Here is an 18379-nt window from a genome sequence, read left to right on the forward strand (position 1 = left end):
GTTTTGGTCTGTTGTTGAATTTTTTTTGTGTGCACACTGTTAACAGGATTACAGATCTTTAATAATTGCCAAAAGGCACATTGGGCAGACAGGTATAGGCATGAGGTGTTTTGCTTAGATTAATGGGATTTCCATCCAGTCGAATCAGCTCTAGGGCCTTGCGAACATAGTAGATGTCCGTTGAATTACAGAAAGTGTCATCATCAATCTGCTGAACATCGTTGTTCTGAAAACATGAAAAAAAACCAGCACGTTAGTTTAATAGGATGTAGATAGTTGCTTAGTCATACAGAACATTGCTGAAAAGAAAGGCATACTGCTGAAGATTTTTATCTTGCACTGATCAGGACAAATGCAGAAATGCCAACTTTCAAACAATCACTACAATATATACTACAGGAGAAAAGGCTGCCGATTAGTTAGCAAGTTGACTCTGACTGTTCAAGGCATTGCCATGGAGAAAGCATTGGGGAACAATAGGTTCTCCAAGCTCCTGCATCTTTTGAAAAAGGTGGAAGGTTTGAACATATTTCTTTTGGTTGCAAAGAATGGGTCTTTGTGTATGAGTGTAAATAAGCCACATTATGAACTCAACTGATTATCTTAAATTAGTTGTTGGCACACTCAGGATTGTGTCTGTTTGTGTCCTGATCTTTCCCTATCTCTGCAGTTTCTCCCAGCTCTATAACCCTTGCTTTAACACTGTGCACAACCATTCTCTGTTTTTCTAACTCCATTTTTTTGTTGGATCATGTCAGTATTTCTTTGACTCATAGCTGGCAGCCTTTCCTAGATCCCACTTACTGGAATTCTCTCCCTAAACATACAACAACATACAGGAGAAGGCTAGCTAGTGCAGCATGTTTGTCTCAGACTGTCATGGTACAACTGATGCACACCATTCCTCCATCCACATTCCCTGCAACACCCACCCTCCATCCCTTGTCATCACCAACCAGCTGCACAATCTCTTGGGAGATGCAAAAGAGAACTTCAGACCAAACTAGAGAAAGAATCCTGTGAATTTCTATTCTGAACCCCATCTCCCAAGAGGGATTGAATTGTTGAATGTAAAATCAAATGAAACTCCTGTTAAGAGCTTGATAAATACATTGAGTTAGAAATGGAAAAACATTTAATAATTGATCCTTGGTGAAGACGAGGGGGCGATCGTACCAAAAATGTTCTAAGTGCCAAATGAGCATGAAAAGGGGAGAAATTTATGCTTTTTTTGGGCGTCTTAAAAATTGAATCTTACCTGATTCTGTCAGAAAACAAGGCCAAACCGGTTTCTCGCCAGTAGGGGAAGTGGGCAGGGTTAGCTTACCCAAAAGCTGGTTGATAGCAATAGAGGGTACAATTGCACATGTGCAGATCTTTGTGTTCTGTGAGCACAGAGATCTGTCACTGCCTCCTGCAGCTATAGTTGGCCTTCATGGCCGATCACACCTGCCCAATCACTACTGTGAAACCCTGTAGCTGATCATCCCACCCCATCCATCATCTGTCCCTGTCTGGACCAATCATGCTTAAAACTCCTGCCCCCTTGCACAGACTGGTCACGCTAGGAGTGGCCAATCATTGGTTGCAGAGTATGCAGCGTTCCCTTTGCCCCCCCCCGCAATTGCTGTTGCAGTGTGTGCAGTGGTCCCCACCCACCCCCTTCAGGCCCCACCCCATAGCATTGCCAGTGTGTCAGGCTGGCAGTGCCAAGGTGTCTGGTATGCAGTGCGAGGTCGACAATGCCCATGCGAAAACTCCGTGTGTCCCCAATCTTGGGGGGGCCTCAATGGCCTCCGATCCTACTGGCAAGGCCATCATGTCTGGTCCCCATTGATAGGGATCATATATGATCCTTCCTGGAGAGAAGCTTCACTTGTGAGGCCACGGAGGCAAGTGACCCGGAAGATCTTACTGGCTCGCCCCGCCCATCGGCCGTTGAGATTGGAAGTAGCTTTGAAACAGGCACTTTACATGTGGGGGGTGGAACAGTTTGGAAACAGGAAAAGAGAAGAAAGAGAAAGCTGAGACCGCTCAGCAAGATGACAGTAAAGCCCATGCTTGATCGGATATGCCACACTTGTGAGATACTTCCCCAAGAATTGTCATAGCTTAGAAACTTAAAGTGAATTCATAACAGCTGTGGAACACATTGGTTTGGTCCCAGGGGACATGAAGGAACCTACAAGATCATATAATATGTAGGGAAATGATAGTAGAATAGGGAGTGACTCATTGCAGCATAGAAAAGTGATCGAGAAGTGTAATGATTATCATTCTACGATTGCATGATAAGCAGAGTGAGAATATTCCTGAGGCTGTATTTAGTATGATGATTGGTTTGTGTAAAAAACTGAGCTATTTGAGGTGGTGCAAGTGTCTGTATTCATTCTTCTGATAGCTTGAAGAGATAAGCAGATGTCCAACATATGGCTGATGTAAAAGTTATTAGTTGCTGAGATCTATCATAAGGGAGGAAAATTAAACAGTGTTAGCAGAGCAACATTTTCTCTTTCTCTTTCTGTCTGTGCACAATGGTTTACACCCACCCAAGCCTGCCCTAACTCAAGGACATCCTTAACACACCAACAATCTGCTTTCCCTCACATCACTACTTGTGGTTGAAACTACCATGTCAAGGAATAACAGCTGAGGATCCATGGCAGCAGTGAATCTTTTTAAACCATTTCCAGACTGTATAGCCACCCAACATCAGTGGGGTCACCAAGACCATCCAGGCTGCTGCTGTGGAGTCTCAACTGACCCGAAGATGGTCTTTTTAAAAAATTAATTTATGGAATATGGGCATGATTGGCAAGACCATCACTTATTGCCCATCCCTAGTTGCCCTTGAGAAGATAGTGATGAGTTGCCTTCTTGAATCACTGTAGTCCATGTAGTGTAGGTACAACCACAGTGCTGTTTGGGAAGGAATTCCAGGATTTTGACCCAGTAGCAGTGAAGAAATGGCAGCAATATATTTCCAAGTCGGGATGGTGAGCGACTTACAGAGAAATGCCCGGGTGCCGCATAGGAGACTTAAATAAGTTAAGTGCTGGGGGTTAAGATTAAGATCCTGGCATGGATAGAGGATTGGCTGATGGCAGAAGGCAGACAGTGGGGCAAATGGTGTCTTTTTCAGGATGGCAGCCGGTGACTAGTGGTGTGCCTCAGGGGTCAGTGCTGGGACCACAATTTACATTAATGATTTGCAAGAAGGAACTGAAGACACCGTGGCTAAGTTTGCAGATGATACAAGGATATGTAAAGGGACAGGTAATATTGAGGAAGCAGGGGGGCTGCAGAAGGATTTGGGCAGATTGTGTCCAATCTGTGGGTAAAGAAGTGGCAGATGGAATACAATGTGGAAAAGTGTGAGGTTATACACTTTGGAAGGAGGGATGGGGGTGTAAATTATTTTCTAAATCGGAAAATGCTTAGGAAATCAGAAACACAAAGGGACTTGGGAGTCATTGTTAAATATCCTTTTAAGGTTAACTTGCAGGTTCAGTTGGCAGTTAGCAAGGCAAATGCAATGTTAGCATTCATGTTGACAGGGCTAGAACACGTGAGCAGGGAAGTATTTCTGAGGCTGTATAAGCTCTGGTCAGACCCCATTTGGAGTATTGTGAGGAGTTTTGGGCCCCATATCTAAGGACGGATGTGCTAGCCTTGGAAAGGGTCCAGGGGATGTTCACAACAATGACCCCTGGAATGAAGAGCTTGTCGTATGAGGAACTGTTGAGGACTCTGGGTCTGTACTCATTGGAATTTAAAAAGATCAGGGGGATCTTATTGAAACTCACAGGATACTGCGAGGCCTGAATAGAGTGGTCGCAGAGAGGATGTTTCCACTAGTAGGAAAAACTAGAACCAGAGGGCACAACCTCAGACTAAACAGAGATTTAAAACAGAGTTGAGGAGGAATTTCTTCAGCCAGACAGTGGTGAATCTGTGGAACTCTTTGCCACAGAAGGCTGTGGAGGCTGGGTCTTCGAGTGTCTTTAAGACAGAGATGGACAGGTTCTTGATTAATAAGGGGATCCGGAATTATGGGGAAAAGGCAGGAAAATGGGAATGAGTAAAACATCAGCTATGATTGAATGGCGGAGCAGACTCAGTGGGCCAAGTGGCCTAATTCTGCTCCTATGTTTTATGGTCTTATGGTGGTTTCTACATATATCTGCTGCCCTTGTCCTTTTAGTGGTCATGGGTTTGGAAGGTGCTGCCTAAGGAACCTTGATGAATTTCTGCAGTGCATCTTGTAGATGATGCACACTGCTGCCTCTTTGCATTGGTGGTGGAGAGAGTGAAAATTTGTGGTTGGGGTGCCAATCAAACAAGCTGCTTTGCCTTGATAGTATTGAATTTCTTGAGTGTTGCTGGAGCTACACTCATCCAGGCAAATGGGGAGTATTCCGGCACACTTCTAACTTGTGCCAAGTAAGAAACTCCATCTCACCACTGACAGGCTACTACTTGGTTCTGCTTCTTTGCTCATGCTAAAAAAAGCACAGTCATCTTCATACTCAGCTACATATAAAAATCTTCCCAATCATATTTCTAGATTTGGCACCCAGTCCTAATAATGTCATTTTGGAAGGAGTGGTGACAACAGGTTATTGGGATTCCCACGATAAATGTGAATGCTATACCTGTAGGTTAATAGAACGCAGACTCTCAGGCAGAGGAAGGGGGACGTAACTCAGGGAATTGCCAGCCAGGTACAGGTACTCAAGGTTGTTCATATCCTTTCAATCAAAAAGAAAAAGAAACAATGAGAAAAGAATGCATCACCAATTATCAGTTAATATCAATTTGCACAACGCTATGGCAAAATACCTGTGATTGTCATCTCTGTTGAAGATTGATATAGAGAGTAAAGCTCATTCCTTAGTGCAAGATTACTAATGCTTACAGCTTTTACCCGTAAGAAATCTCACAACACCAGGTTAAAGTCCAACGGGTTTATTTGGAATCACAAACTTTTGGAGTGCTGCTCCTTTCATCAGGTGCCCATCTCTAGGTGCCCTTGAGAAAATGGTGATGAGATGCTTTCTTGAACCGCTATAGACCATGTGGTGTAGGTACAACCACAGTGCTGTTTGGGAAGGAATTCCAGGATTTTGACCCATAGATAGAGAAGGGGCGGAGCAGCGCTCCAGAAGCTTGTGATTCCAAATAAACCTGTTAGACTTTAACCTGGTGTTGTCAGACTTCTTACTGTGCTCACCCCAGTCCAACGCTGGCTGCTCCACACCATAGCATTTACCTGAATCAAGTTTTCATCAAACAGTATTTTGCTGTAAAAATTCAGTAAGTTGAGGAACAACATTATTTGAGAATTTGTAAAAGTCTGCCTGAAATGAACTGCAGCCGCAAAGTACCTTTTACGGTGCTGACAAGAGCCAACAGATATGGGTTCTTTTGGCTTTTTGTGATAATCAAAAATGGGTGGGAGTGAATCCACATTCCTATTTTCCATTGTCTTCAAATGGGAGCTTGGGTTTGGGAGTGGCCTGTGGAGAGAGTGAAGGATGACAATTTGTGGGCTGTGTTGGGCCCCTTTTCAGAGTTCAAGTAGAAAGTTACTCTATTTGCATACTTCAGGTGAATGCCAGTACTATTACAGACACTGGTCATGTTTTACTGGGCAGCACTGATCCCCACGCTACTATATACTCTGGAGACTTGGACAACCTATAGCTGACACTTCAAAACACTGGAGAAGTACCATCAGTAGTGTCTTTGCAAGATCCTTCAAGGAAAGAGGGTGCACAGCAGAACACAACCAAGGTAACCAGCCCAGCATCGAGGTGTTAAGGACATGTCACTTGTTTGCCTGACACCAGACTCCCAAAATAAATGCTCTACTCAAAACTCAGTCATGCCAGGAGACTCCCAAGAGGACAGTGGAATCGCTTTAGAGATGTTGTGAAAGCATTCCTGAAAAGGTCAAACATTCCCATTGACATAGTATTCTCTGATTTGTGACCTTATAATATGGAGAAGTTTTATTCTCCTGAAAACATCAAGAGACTTTATCAGGAATGTGCAGAGGCGAAGTTGCAGCATTGGAGAGAGGGTACAAGCCTCCAAACAATCCATCTACTCAATCCTCCAAACATCGCATATGGCAGATTGTGCATTGGATGATCAGGCATCTCAGAATCTATTGTACCAAAGGAAGCAAGTCATCCTCAATCAAGAGGACCGCCAAAGAAGAAGGGCCGAAAAAAGCGGTGCATTTTTCTGGAGAAGCAGCCTAACTCCCAGATGTCCTGCATGTCCATATGTCCTATCACATTGTCAGGAAGCCTGAAAACTGCAAACACTTTTTAAGGGTCAGATCATCACCACTAGCTTGGTCCCACTTTCGCTAGTTGACAGATCGGGTATCAAAAAATACTTGGTCTAGGAGACCCCTGTTCTCTGTGACATGGGGAGCAAGAGAGACAGTGCCCCAAAAAAGGCTCTTGGAAGCAAATGGGGAAAGATGAGATATGGCGCGTTCAGGTCTTGGCCCAGTTTATGGTTCTTTTTGTGCCATCTTCAATGCATTTACGTCACGTCGACTATAGACTTTCAATCTTGAAGATTTGTGGATTTTAATATAACTTTGCTTTGATCTCTGAAAGAAATATCCAATCTCTGTAAAACAACAAGTAATCTTATAGACACATCCTACAATGCTTTTCTATCTGTAAATTTTATCTACTAGACAGACATTTTCATAAAGTTGCCATTGTTAAACAGCTTGGAAAGCAGAAATCAAGATAATCCTTCAACCAACACTGCAAAGCCAGATGAATTGATCATTCGTCTCATTACTTTTTGTGGAAGATTAATTTATGCAACCTAACTGCCATATTTTCATACAAAACAACATTGAATTTACATTGTTGGCCATGAATAACTTCGGGGTATTCTGAGGTTGGAAATGGAGTCACATCAATGTAACTTCTTCCTTTCGTCAGATGAGAGTTCTACAAGCTCAAAGTGAACCATCTTTAACATTTATCTTTCCATCAGTTGGATAAGCTAGACATTGCTATCAATTTTCAATTAAATTATCTTCTTGACTGACAATGAATTTTCATTCATTCTATAACCTGAGTGGGGAGATTGCAGGCAGGAGAATCAGTGCCACTCTCTCGTGATTTGGGTTATTTGACTAATGAGGGACTTTTGTTTCAAACTGCACCGCATTCCTGATACAGGGATGATTTCGACATTCATGTGGTGTCAGTCAGGTGATTATAGATTAAGCTGTCCATTAAACATTGTTTGCCAATTTAATTTCTGTTAAATTGAATCGGGAGTGGTGTACAACAGGCAGCTAAACAGACATCACCCACTTCATACTAATACCCAGGGTCAGAATTACCCTCATTAGTACAAGGTATTAATGAGGGTAATTCTCATTAATACAAGATATTAACAAAGAAGATATTGAGAGTGAATATTTATTATGAAGTAACAAGTAAAAAAAACTTAAATGGTTGAAGAAAATTCCTTAATATTTAATGATTTTGATGTGGAAAAGAATGGCTGCTGGCTCTTCGAAAGCTACTCCAAGTTATCTTCGAGTCAACAATAATTGTGATATTGGCATTTACATTGGCAAATTACACCATAAATGTGGAATGCCTAAATGGAAATACTGACACAAAAAATATGACAAGTAACTTGTGGCACTGCTGGCTCACAGTGCCAGGGAACCAAGTTTGATTCAGCCAAGTGTGACTGACTGTGTGGAATTTGCACATTCTCCTTGTGTCTGCATGGGTTTCCTCCGGATGCTCTGGTTTCCTCCCACACTCCAAAGATATGCAGATTTGGTGGATTGGCCATGGTAAATACGTGGGGTTGCGGGGATGGGGCGGAGGGAAGGGCCTGGGTAGGATGCTCTTTCGGAGAGTCAGTGCAGACTCGATGGGCCAAATGGTCTTCTTCTGCACTGTAGGTGTTCTATGGTTTTATGGTTGGAATATCACCACTAGATGGTGCAGGTGAGAAGTGTGTATAGACAAAAAGATTTTGACAGATATATAGCTGATATACTTAAGGAGCAAAGATCTGCTGCATTGAGGAAGCTGAATCAGCGATCATATTGATTGGACTTTGCATTTGGCATTTGGAAGTTGACTTCATGAAAGACATCTAACAAAAGAGATATGCTAAAGAATATAATAATAAGTCTTACTTTGAATGCCTCTTTCTTTATTCCATTGCTGTGCAGTTTGTTGTAACTTGCATCAATGCTGACCATTGTCTTTGGAAGCTCAGGGAGTTGCACAAGTTCATTTGAAGCAACCATCAGATCCACCAACTCAGGCAGCTGCCTCAAAGCATCTTCGTCAATTGAAGAAATCCTATTACCTGTCACATCAATCCTCTTTAGGTGATCTGAGGTGGTTAAAAGAAAATCACAGTGAATACATTTGGAAACAAGCCTTAATTATTTCTTCATGGAGCAAGTAACAAATACAATGGTCCCCACTTAATATCTATATGGTTTTAACACCTGCCTGACCAAAATAAGCAGCTTGAAATGTACTCATTTGAACTCAGTGTAACACTAAGATAATGTGGCTTCCATATAAGGAATAGATCAACCATTTCCAATATATTTAGTCAGTATTACAATGTAAGTAAGGCTATTTACACGGTTCCTCCTCCTTTTTGTAGAGCTTTTGACTTCTGTCTTTGCTTCCTGGTTGCACTGCCTCCCTTGCCACCTCTAATCCTGCTTCCTTGCCCCACAGTCTGATCCTGTTTCCTTTCCTGATGCTGGTGGCTCTGTGACACTCAGGAAGGTGACATAAAACCTCCATAGCACCATCTCCAGCAGCGATACACAAAGGAATTTCATGTCATTCTAATCTCAGTTTCGAAATTTTCAATTGATGCCCCACCCCCATCTTCAAAAGGTTTTTGTGGGGGGGCAGAGGTTCTAGATTTTCACTGCCCTTTGTATGAAGAAGTGCATTCCAACATCACCCAAGGCCTCACTCTGATTTTAGGGTTATGCTGTCTTTTTTGTAAATTCTCCGCCGAAGGATATAGTTAATCTCTGACTACCCTATCAAATCCTCATTGAAGCATTAGCAGTTGGAGACTATCAAAAAAATGGGTATTGAAGTTAGGATGGCCTTCCAATAAAGCACCCCAAGAGCATTGCCAAGGTTTGAAAAGAACCTTCAAAGGAGGTCCCATAGGATCAAATGCCTGCTCCACCATTCAACTAGATCATGGCTGAGCTATGGGGGCTGGGTGGCAGCTGGTTAGAAGGCTCAAGTGTGATGCAGAATGGTGCCAATGATATGGTTTCAATTCCTGTATTGATCATGGAGTGATGCCTCCTTAGTTTATCCCCTGCTTGATGCAGAGTGGTGCACCGCAAGCTATATAACCACTTGTCTTTCTTTAATAGAGGGAGATGCCTCTAAGTCCTTGTGGACTATGAATATCAACACCTTAAATCCGTTTACATCACCCATGGCCAATGCTATAAGCCCCTTCACTTAAAACATTAAAGCACTTTGGCTGCTTAGTATCTCATTGTTACTTCCAGTATATTGTAACCGAAGCAAAGCAGGCTTGCAAGCACCTAAAACATTCTGAAACAAAATTAGAAGACATGTTACGTAATCAGATAGTAACATTGTCTTCTCTTCCTTAATTACATGCTTGAAGTTTCATAAAGTCGTACTTAGCCCATCAAAATCTCCTTTCTTTATGTCGGTGAGCTTGTTAAACCGTGCGTAGAAGTGGGTGGTCCCCTTGGGAAGGGGGGGTATGTTTTTAATATCTGTATCATCACAGTAGACAGACCCACTCAGGCAGGTACACATAAGACAGGTTGAAAGCCCTGAGGGATAAAACCAGAAAATGAATATTGGCTTATTGAAGCTTTTCATTTACGATTCAACAATAACAGTTAAACGTATTTCACTAGGTTTATTTTGCCATAATCTTCATAGGAACTGTAGGGGCCAGATAGCACCTCAAGCCTGTTCTACCATTTAGATAAATTATAGCCAATCTATATCTTTGCTTTATCTGGATGCCTGGCACCATACCTTTCACATTCTTGTCCAGCAAAAATCTATTAGTCTCAGATTTAAACTTATTCATTGATCTAGCATCTACTGTTTTTGTGGAGAGGAGTTCTGTATCTCTACCACCCTTTGTGTGAAGACATGTTTCCTAATTTCTTTCATGAATTGGCTGGCTCTGATTTTAAGGTTATGTCCCTTTGTTCTAAGCTTCCCCATCAGCGGAAAATGTTTCTCTTACCTACCCTTTCAGGTCAGTTCCAAGCCCTAAAAACCTGAATCAAATGGTTCCTTGACTGTCTATGTTGCAGGAATACAAATCTAATTTATGTGTCTCTTCTCATAATCTAACATTTGACATTCTTTTGAGAATGTCAGTATAATTGGCATTTAAGCCTCTGAATTCTTTTGATAACAAGTATGGAGGTTATGCAGTTACAATGGATTCACATGAATGATTTATGACATGCTAAGTTCTTGCCAGGCAATCTACCTCCTGAAGCAGAGCTTGATACATAAATCAGGAAAGAAGTAACCACCTTTGGAGGAGTCATGAAATGCACATGGAAAAACATTCAGTTGGGGCAGCATGGTGGTACACTGCTGCCCCATGGCACCAGGGACCCAAATTCAATTCCAGCCTCGGGTGACTGTGGAGTTTGTACATTCTCCCCATGTCTGCATGGATTTCCTCCGGGTGCTCTGGTTTCCTCCCACAGCCCAAAAATGTGAGGGTTACGTTGATTGGTCATGGTAAACTGCCCCTTAGTGCCAAAGGGAGTAGCAGGTAAATATGAAGGGTTATGGGGATGGGGCCTGGGTGGGATTGTTGTTAGTGCAGGCTTGATGGACTGAATTGCCTTCTTCTGCACTGTAGGGATTCTATGACCCTTGGGACCAAGCTGATGATGTGGGGCCTGTATTGTCAGCATCTTGTTGTTATCTGCTATGATAGAAAAATGACTTACAGCCAGCAAAACAAACTTGAAAATTCCCATCTTCTCAGTCTGTCACATTATCTGGCAGAACAAAATCATAAATGTTGCAATCCTTTCGAAGGTAGAGCTTCCAACTTTGTTGGCACTCATTAAATAGGTGATTTTGGAGATTTCAGCACCCTCGTAGGCTGGAAGACTTTGCATACCAAAGGACTTTCTGTATGGTGAGGTAGCCAAAACTAGATGGCCAGTAGAATACTGAAAGATCTTACAGCATATAAAAAGGCCTTTTAGCCCATCACGTCTCAGCTTGCCACTGAACACCTATCTATTCTAATGCCATTTTCATCTAGATACTTCTCAAATGTTGTGAGGATTCCCTACTTAAGGAAAGATATATTATCACTGGAGGTAATACAGAGGAGGATTACTAGGATGATCCTGGATATGGAGGAACTGCCATATGAGGAAAGATTAAACAGGTTGGGTCTGTACTGCTTGGAGTTCAGAAAAATAAGAGGCACTACAATTCAAGCACATAAAGTTCTTAGAGGGTTAGACTGGGCAAATGTTTGGAGGATGTTTCCACTCATGGGAAAATGCAGGACTGGAGGACATAGTTGCAGAATAAGGGGGGGGGGGGGGCGCTCATTTAAGATGGATTTGGGAATGAATTTCTTCTCTCAAAGAGTGGTGACTCTTTGGATTTCTTTACCCAAGGAAGCAGTGAAGGCTGAGTCCTTGAACACTTTCTGTTATGTTTTTAATCAATGGGGGACGTAAGGAGATAAGGCAGGAAAATGGACTTTATGAGTGTTAGATCAGCCATGATCTCTGGAATAACTCCATAGAGGTGAAAAGTCCTGTCACCAAGTTACTTTATTTACATCATACATCTGTACATAACCAGTTTTCCAGTTGCTCCCTGCTGAATGCAGGCTGGGAGACTGACAGACCTTCTTTAAATAGGGAGCATGAAACTCCCTGATTTTAACCATCAATTAGGATTCATCAGGTAGTTCATACTTGAGCAACCTTATTAGCCTGGCTGAAGTCATCACAATCTCATTAAGTGGTGGGGCAGGGTCTAAGGGCTGAATGGATTCCTCCCGTTCCTATATCTTATGATATTGTGGTCTGTGTTTCATGGATGCCTTCAAGCGTGACGTGAAGGTTCTAAACATCAACTATCGCACCTAGGAATCATAAGCTGTGAAAAAGGAAAATGGCGACACCTCCTGTGAGCATGCAGTATCAGAATGACCAGTTGCTAGAGCAGCTTAGTAACAGGCACCAATCAAGGCCAAAAACAACCAATACTTGGAAACTTTGCATGTGGCACTTGTGGCAGCTTATCTCCCTCTCAAAGATTCACCTTTCATAGATTGAAGGGTGCTGATAATGCATTTCTTGGCAGTTGCTATAAAGTCTTCTCTTGGACGTATCAAGAGGCTCCCTTAATTTTCCTCAAATTTCTTTTTCACAATAATACATCTGTTGTCATACACTGACAAATCATAAATATTGAGTGTGTAGAGGATGAAAAGATATCCCTACAGTATACAATGAATTTTATAGCGTTTTGGGAAAGTACCAGATGTAACAACAATATTTATGACACATCTTTTAGTATAACTCTGACTTACGTCAAACTTACATAACTTGAAATTGCTAATACTTACTTAAAAATTAAAGATTTTTTAAAAATGCTGGTGAGATGTGGGTGTTGCTGGCAAGGCCAGCATTTATTGTCCAGCCCTGATTACTCTTGAGAAAGACTTGAATATAACTGAATGCTTTGTGTGCATTTCAGAGCAAACCACATTGTTTTGTGTCTGTAGTCATATGCATTGGACCTGGTAAGAACAGTAGGTTTCTTTCCCCAAAGGACATTAGTGAACCAAACAGGTTCTGGTAGTTTCATGGTCACCTTTACTGGTACTCGCTTTTTATTCTAAATGTATTTAACTAACTGAATTCAAATTCCCCAGTTGCTACAGTGACGTTAGGAACTCATGGGTCCGATTTTACCGTCGCGTTGTGTCCATTTTCGGGCATAAAAACATGGTAAAGTCAGGCATGAGGTGAGTAGTGTGATCCGCACCCGCCTCTCCGCCAGTTCTCCCTTTATCAAGGCCCAGAAATCGCCGCAATCGGGACTGAAACGGATACGATGCCCGTTTAAATTGATTTAATGGGCTACATGCCTAACTTTACAGGCACTTCCCCCTTTACCATTACATTCAGCCTCCGGAATCAGCGTAAAACAGACATGTTCCACATAAGTCCAATTCGGGTGCTCTATCAGTGAGGGTCAGTGGGGAGGTAAGTGCCTAGCATCTGACAACTCTCCGCTTAAGATCGATTGGGAGGGTGGGGGGGGCTTGCAATCAATCTGGGTGGTGGAGGGGGTGGGGGGGATAAGAGGGTCAGCAATGCTGGGGGGGTGGGGCAATGTTTGTGGGGCCACAGAGAGGCATTATTGAACCCAGGAGGGATGTGGTAGAGGAGCAGCATTCTATCATTTTTTCTGTGCGTGCGTAGTTGGAGGTGCCGATCGGAGCTGCAGCATTTCAGGTGCGCTAAGCCCCACCCACAGGCTTGTGCAGTGCGATTCAGACTCGCTGATATTTTTGTAGGCAGAGCGCATATGGGGGTGCCGAAGAACAGGTCTAAAAGTCAGATCTGAAATACTCCCAGTTTCAAGTCCGCCCAGCACTTAGAATCAAAATGGTAAAATAAGGCCCCATGTCTCTGGATTATTTGTCCAGTTTTCTGGAATACTAGGTTGGTAACAAAAACATGATGCTGCCATGTGATATGCTACATGAATAAAACATGACCTGTTCAAGGAAAACAAGTGAGGTTTGGAAGAGGGTGGAGAATATCAGTTGAAACATATTTCATATTTGGGACAATTTTGAACGCTGATCTCGGTTTAAAACACTCATATTGCAGCCTATTGGACTGCAAATCCCTGTGTATTAATTTTGCAGGCAATGTGGATGTTGCGTTTGGATTTGACTTCATTGTCCATGAAATAAATGTAGCCGGAGTCTGGAATTTTCGATGTAATTTAACACTTTTGAATAGTTTTTGTCTGCTGTGGTCAGATCATAAACAGCGGAAAGTCACACGCTGTGGTGGAGCATTCTGAGGAAACGTTCCTTTAAGCAGCCAACATTACAATGAAAAGCAAATTACAAAAGGGCCCTTGTCACCTCCAACAAATATGTTGAAAATAAAACCTTCATTCAGAAATTGTGGCGTTAAAAGCGAAAAAATGAGTATAAACCACACTAAGTTTTAAATTATATTTACACTTTTGTAAAATACTGGGAATGTAAATTGTGGCAATCAGCCAAAATTCCATTTAGTGCAAATAGACCCAGATTCTGAATAAAATCTCACACTGTTGCTGCTACAAACCTTCCTTCGACTCGGGGCCAACGAGACCCGGCACACTGGGAGCACCAGGATCCAAAGGTTCATGGGGCACAAACTCTTCTTCCTCGTAGTCACTATCATAGGTAACAAGTTCTCTGTTCCCGGAAGGTTCCAGACTACCAATCTCGATCTATAGGACCAAAAAGGCACCATTAAGTTTATTAATTTGAAGAAGACATTCCACGTTTACCTGGATTTTATATTTTGCAACTGGGACAGTCACAATCCAATCTGTGTGCTGTCTCCTACCACATGAGGGCAGTAACGTCTGATGCCTAAACACAATCTTGACAAGTTTCTAAAACTGAAAGACTTGCATTGATATAGTACTTTTTACAACTACCATACATCTCAAAGTACTTAACAGCCAATGAATTTGTCCATACTGCATCAAACTTACTCATGTGTCCAAATTCTATTTCAGTACTAATAGTTCTTAGACTGTATACCCAGACAAAAATGTCTTGGTTTTCTTATTTTCTAACTTTTGATTTTCTTTCATTCGATATTAAGTCATTCAGGGAGAGATGGTGGTATAGTAGTTAGTAATATCACTGGACTGTTAATCTAGAGATCCAGGTTAATACTTTGCTAACAGGGTTTCAAACCCCACCATGGCAACTGGTGGATCTTAAACTTAATTAATTCAAAAAGATCTGAATCTTCTCAGTAATGGTGATGGTCTAGCATCAATTGTTGTAAAATCCCATCTGGATCACAATTGCTCATTAGGGAAGGAGATCTGCCGCCCTTACATAGTCTTTGGTTGACCCTTAACTGCCCTCTGAAATGGCCCAGCAAGCCATTCATTTGAAGGGCAATTTGGAATGGGCAACAAATGCTAGCCTTGCCAGCAACACCCATTTCCAATGGGAGAACATACCATAAATTGTTGCAAATTGTGGACTTCAAATATGAACCTTGTGAATGTAACAAAATGCCTTTTGAAGATGTCATTTCAAAGTATGCCTTTTTCTAGGATTAATTCTATTTCTAATGTTACATTTTCGGCTACTTATAGCTTGCCTTTATTTCTCTCATTGTAACATACCACTAAACCTGTAGAGGGATGTATGGCGAGACATTTGCCAGCGCAAAGGGTTACTCGCCTAGAGCACACTGTCAGGACATTTGGATATGGGTATCAGAGATTACATAGAATTTAATAGCAAGAAATCCACTTGCCTTTGATCCCTATTCCCAACATCCATTTCACAAGAGGAACATTAAAGTGCTTCCTAAAGTGTATCTTGTAAGGTCTGACCCTCTCCCTCTCTCTAAACTCATTTAATAAAGTTGCTTGTTGAGGTTTGGTCAATGAGTAGGACCAAGAGGATTAGCATCTCTCTTAGGTTTACACCAAATGTGGGCATGAGTAAACCCAGATAATGGTCTAAGTCATAGAATCATAGAATCCCTACAGTGCAGAAGGAGGCCATTCGGCCTATCGAGCCTGCACTGACACAATCCACCCAGACCCTATCCCCATAACTCCATGTGTTCACCCTGCTAATCCCCCGGTGCTAAGGAGCAATTTGGCATGGTCATCCAACATAACCTGTGCATCTTTTTTCAGTGGGAAGAAAGCAGAGCACCCAGAACTCAGCATGTCAGTTCAAAAGACAAGGCTCAAACATTTGCAACCACTTTTAGTCAGAAACACCAAGTGGATGATCTATCTTAACCTCCTCTCTACCAGCACATATGCCAGTCTTCAGCCAATTCAGTTCTCTCCACCTGATATGAAAAAATAGTTGAAGGCAAATATTTTGGATCCTGCCAACATCCTAGCTGTGGTACTGAAGACTTGCACTCCAAAATTAGCCTTGCCCATAGTTAAGCTGGTACAATGCAGCTATGACACTGGCATCCACCCAACAATGTGGAAAACTTCCCACGAATGTCCAAAGCTGTGCAGGTTAGGTGGATTGGTTCTACTAAATTGTCCCTTAGTGTCCCAAGATGTGTAAGTTAGAGGGATTAGCAGGGTAAATATGTGGGGTTATGGAGGTAGGGTAGGGGGAGGTGGGCCTGGGTAAGACACTCTCATGGAGTCGATGCAGTCTCAATGGGCTGAATGCACTGTAGGGTGTTATATAATTCTATGATTGCATGATGATATGTCATGTCCACAAATAGTAGGACAAATCCAACTCAGCCATTTACCACCCCACTCCCAGCCATCAGTCTACTCTTGATCATCAGTAAAGTGATGAAAGGGGTTGTCAACAGTGCTATCAAGCAGCATTTACTCAACAATAATAAAAACAAAATGCTGGAAAGACTCAGCAGGTCTGGCACCATTTGTGGAGAGAGAAGTAACGCTAATATTTCAAGTCCATGTGACTTCTTCAAAACTAAAAAGGAGTACAAATGTGATGGATTATATTGCTGGAGAGGGGAGATGGAGAAGGTGGAACAGAATAGAAGTTCAGGAATAGATGGGAACTCAGGAGAGATTGACAAAGATGTCATGGACACAAGACAAAGGCACTGTTAATGGTGTATTAAAGTCTAAAGAAGATGTTCATGATGGCATAAAGGTAAGATAGCAGAATGCATTAATTGTAGAATAAGGATTGGTGCTCTATCAAAGCAAAATAAGTTACAGGTGGCCCTGTGGGAGAGAGGGATTGGGGAAAAATATCAAAATGGAGGAGAGAGTTCATGACCTGACGTTTTTGAACTCAAGTAGAGTGCCAAATTGGAATATGAGATGCTTTCCCTGCAGTTTCAGGGGAACATTGCAGCAAGTCAAGGATGGGAATGTGGGTATGGGAACAAGATGGTGAGTTAAAATGACAAGCAATGAGAAGGTCGATGTCATGCTTGCTGACTGAGAGAAGGTGTTCTGCAAGCCGATCTGCTTTCAGGCTCCCCAGTATAAAGAAGACCACATGGACTCAAAACGTTTGCCAGAATTCTACCACCCCGCCCGCCATGGGAATTGGAGCCGGTGAGGGACGGACAATGGGAAGGTCCGTTGACCTCGGATTGGATTTTATGACCTTGGGTCGAGTGAGGCCGTAAAATTGCACCCTTTACTTCTATTTCTCTTTCCACCAATGCTACCAGACCTGCTGAATCTTTGCAGCATTTTTTGTTTTTATTTCAGACTTTCAGCATCCATAGTATTTTGTTCCTACTCAACAATAACCTGCTCATCGATGCTCAGTTTAGGATCATCAGGTCTCCTCAGCTCCAGACCTGCTTACGGTCTTATTTACAAATGGGAATTGATTGTTAAGGGAAGATGATTAGATTCTCTCTTGTTGATACCATGATTGCCTAGCAATGGTGTGCCTTGAACATTAATTGGCATTTATCACCTCAGCTTAATGTTGTTCAGATGTTGCTGCATGCAGGTATCAACTGCTTCAGTAACTGAGAAATTATGAATTGTACTGAATTCTGTGTGGCATTGTGAACAGAGAAAATTGGAGCAGTAGTATGCTGTACGTCAAGCCTGTTCCACCAATCAATGAGACCATGGCTGATCTGATCTTGACTTCAACTCTACTTTCCTGCTTGTTCCTATAACCATTGACTCCCCTGTAGTTCAAGACTGTGTCCATCTTAGCTTTGAATATATTCAATGGCCCAGCTCCCACAGCTTTCCAGAGTAAAAAGTTCCAAAGATTTATGACCTTCTGAGAGAAAAAAAAATGCCCTCATCTCTATCATCAATAAGCAACCGCTAATTCTGGAACTATACTGCCTAGTTGTAGATTCCCCCACAAAAGCAAGCATTCTCTTAACATCTTACTTGTCAAGTCCTTTAAAATCTAATATGTTTTAATAAGTTCATCTCTCATTCTTCTAAACTCTAGTCAAGCCCAATTTGTTCACCATTTCCTCATAAGGCAAACTCTTCATCCCAGAAATCAACCAAGTGAACACTCTCTGAATAGCTTTCGATGTAATTAAATCCCT

At 42.1% G+C, this 18379-nt stretch overlaps 1 protein-coding gene across 1 annotated transcript in view; it reads right to left on the minus strand.

The window, feature by feature from the left end:
• Positions 1 to 58: 58 nt before the first annotated feature.
• The window catches only part of LOC145344564 (epiphycan-like), a 30361-nt gene continuing 12040 nt past the window's right edge, over positions 59 to 18379 (minus strand). Inside the window, exons 2-6 of the mRNA XM_080191762.1 lie at positions 14429 to 14576; positions 9716 to 9874; positions 8207 to 8409; positions 4656 to 4751; positions 59 to 226 (exon numbers count right to left, since the gene is read on the minus strand). Of these exons, the coding sequence (XP_080047888.1) occupies positions 59 to 226; positions 4656 to 4751; positions 8207 to 8409; positions 9716 to 9874; positions 14429 to 14576 (774 nt within the window). The remainder of the gene's footprint in view (positions 227 to 4655; positions 4752 to 8206; positions 8410 to 9715; positions 9875 to 14428; positions 14577 to 18379) is intronic.

Source organism: Carcharhinus amblyrhynchos, chromosome 6, assembly GCF_965287045.1.
Source record: "Carcharhinus amblyrhynchos chromosome 6, sCarAmb.v2.hapA, whole genome shotgun sequence".
Taxonomy (NCBI): Eukaryota; Metazoa; Chordata; class Chondrichthyes; order Carcharhiniformes; family Carcharhinidae; genus Carcharhinus; species Carcharhinus amblyrhynchos.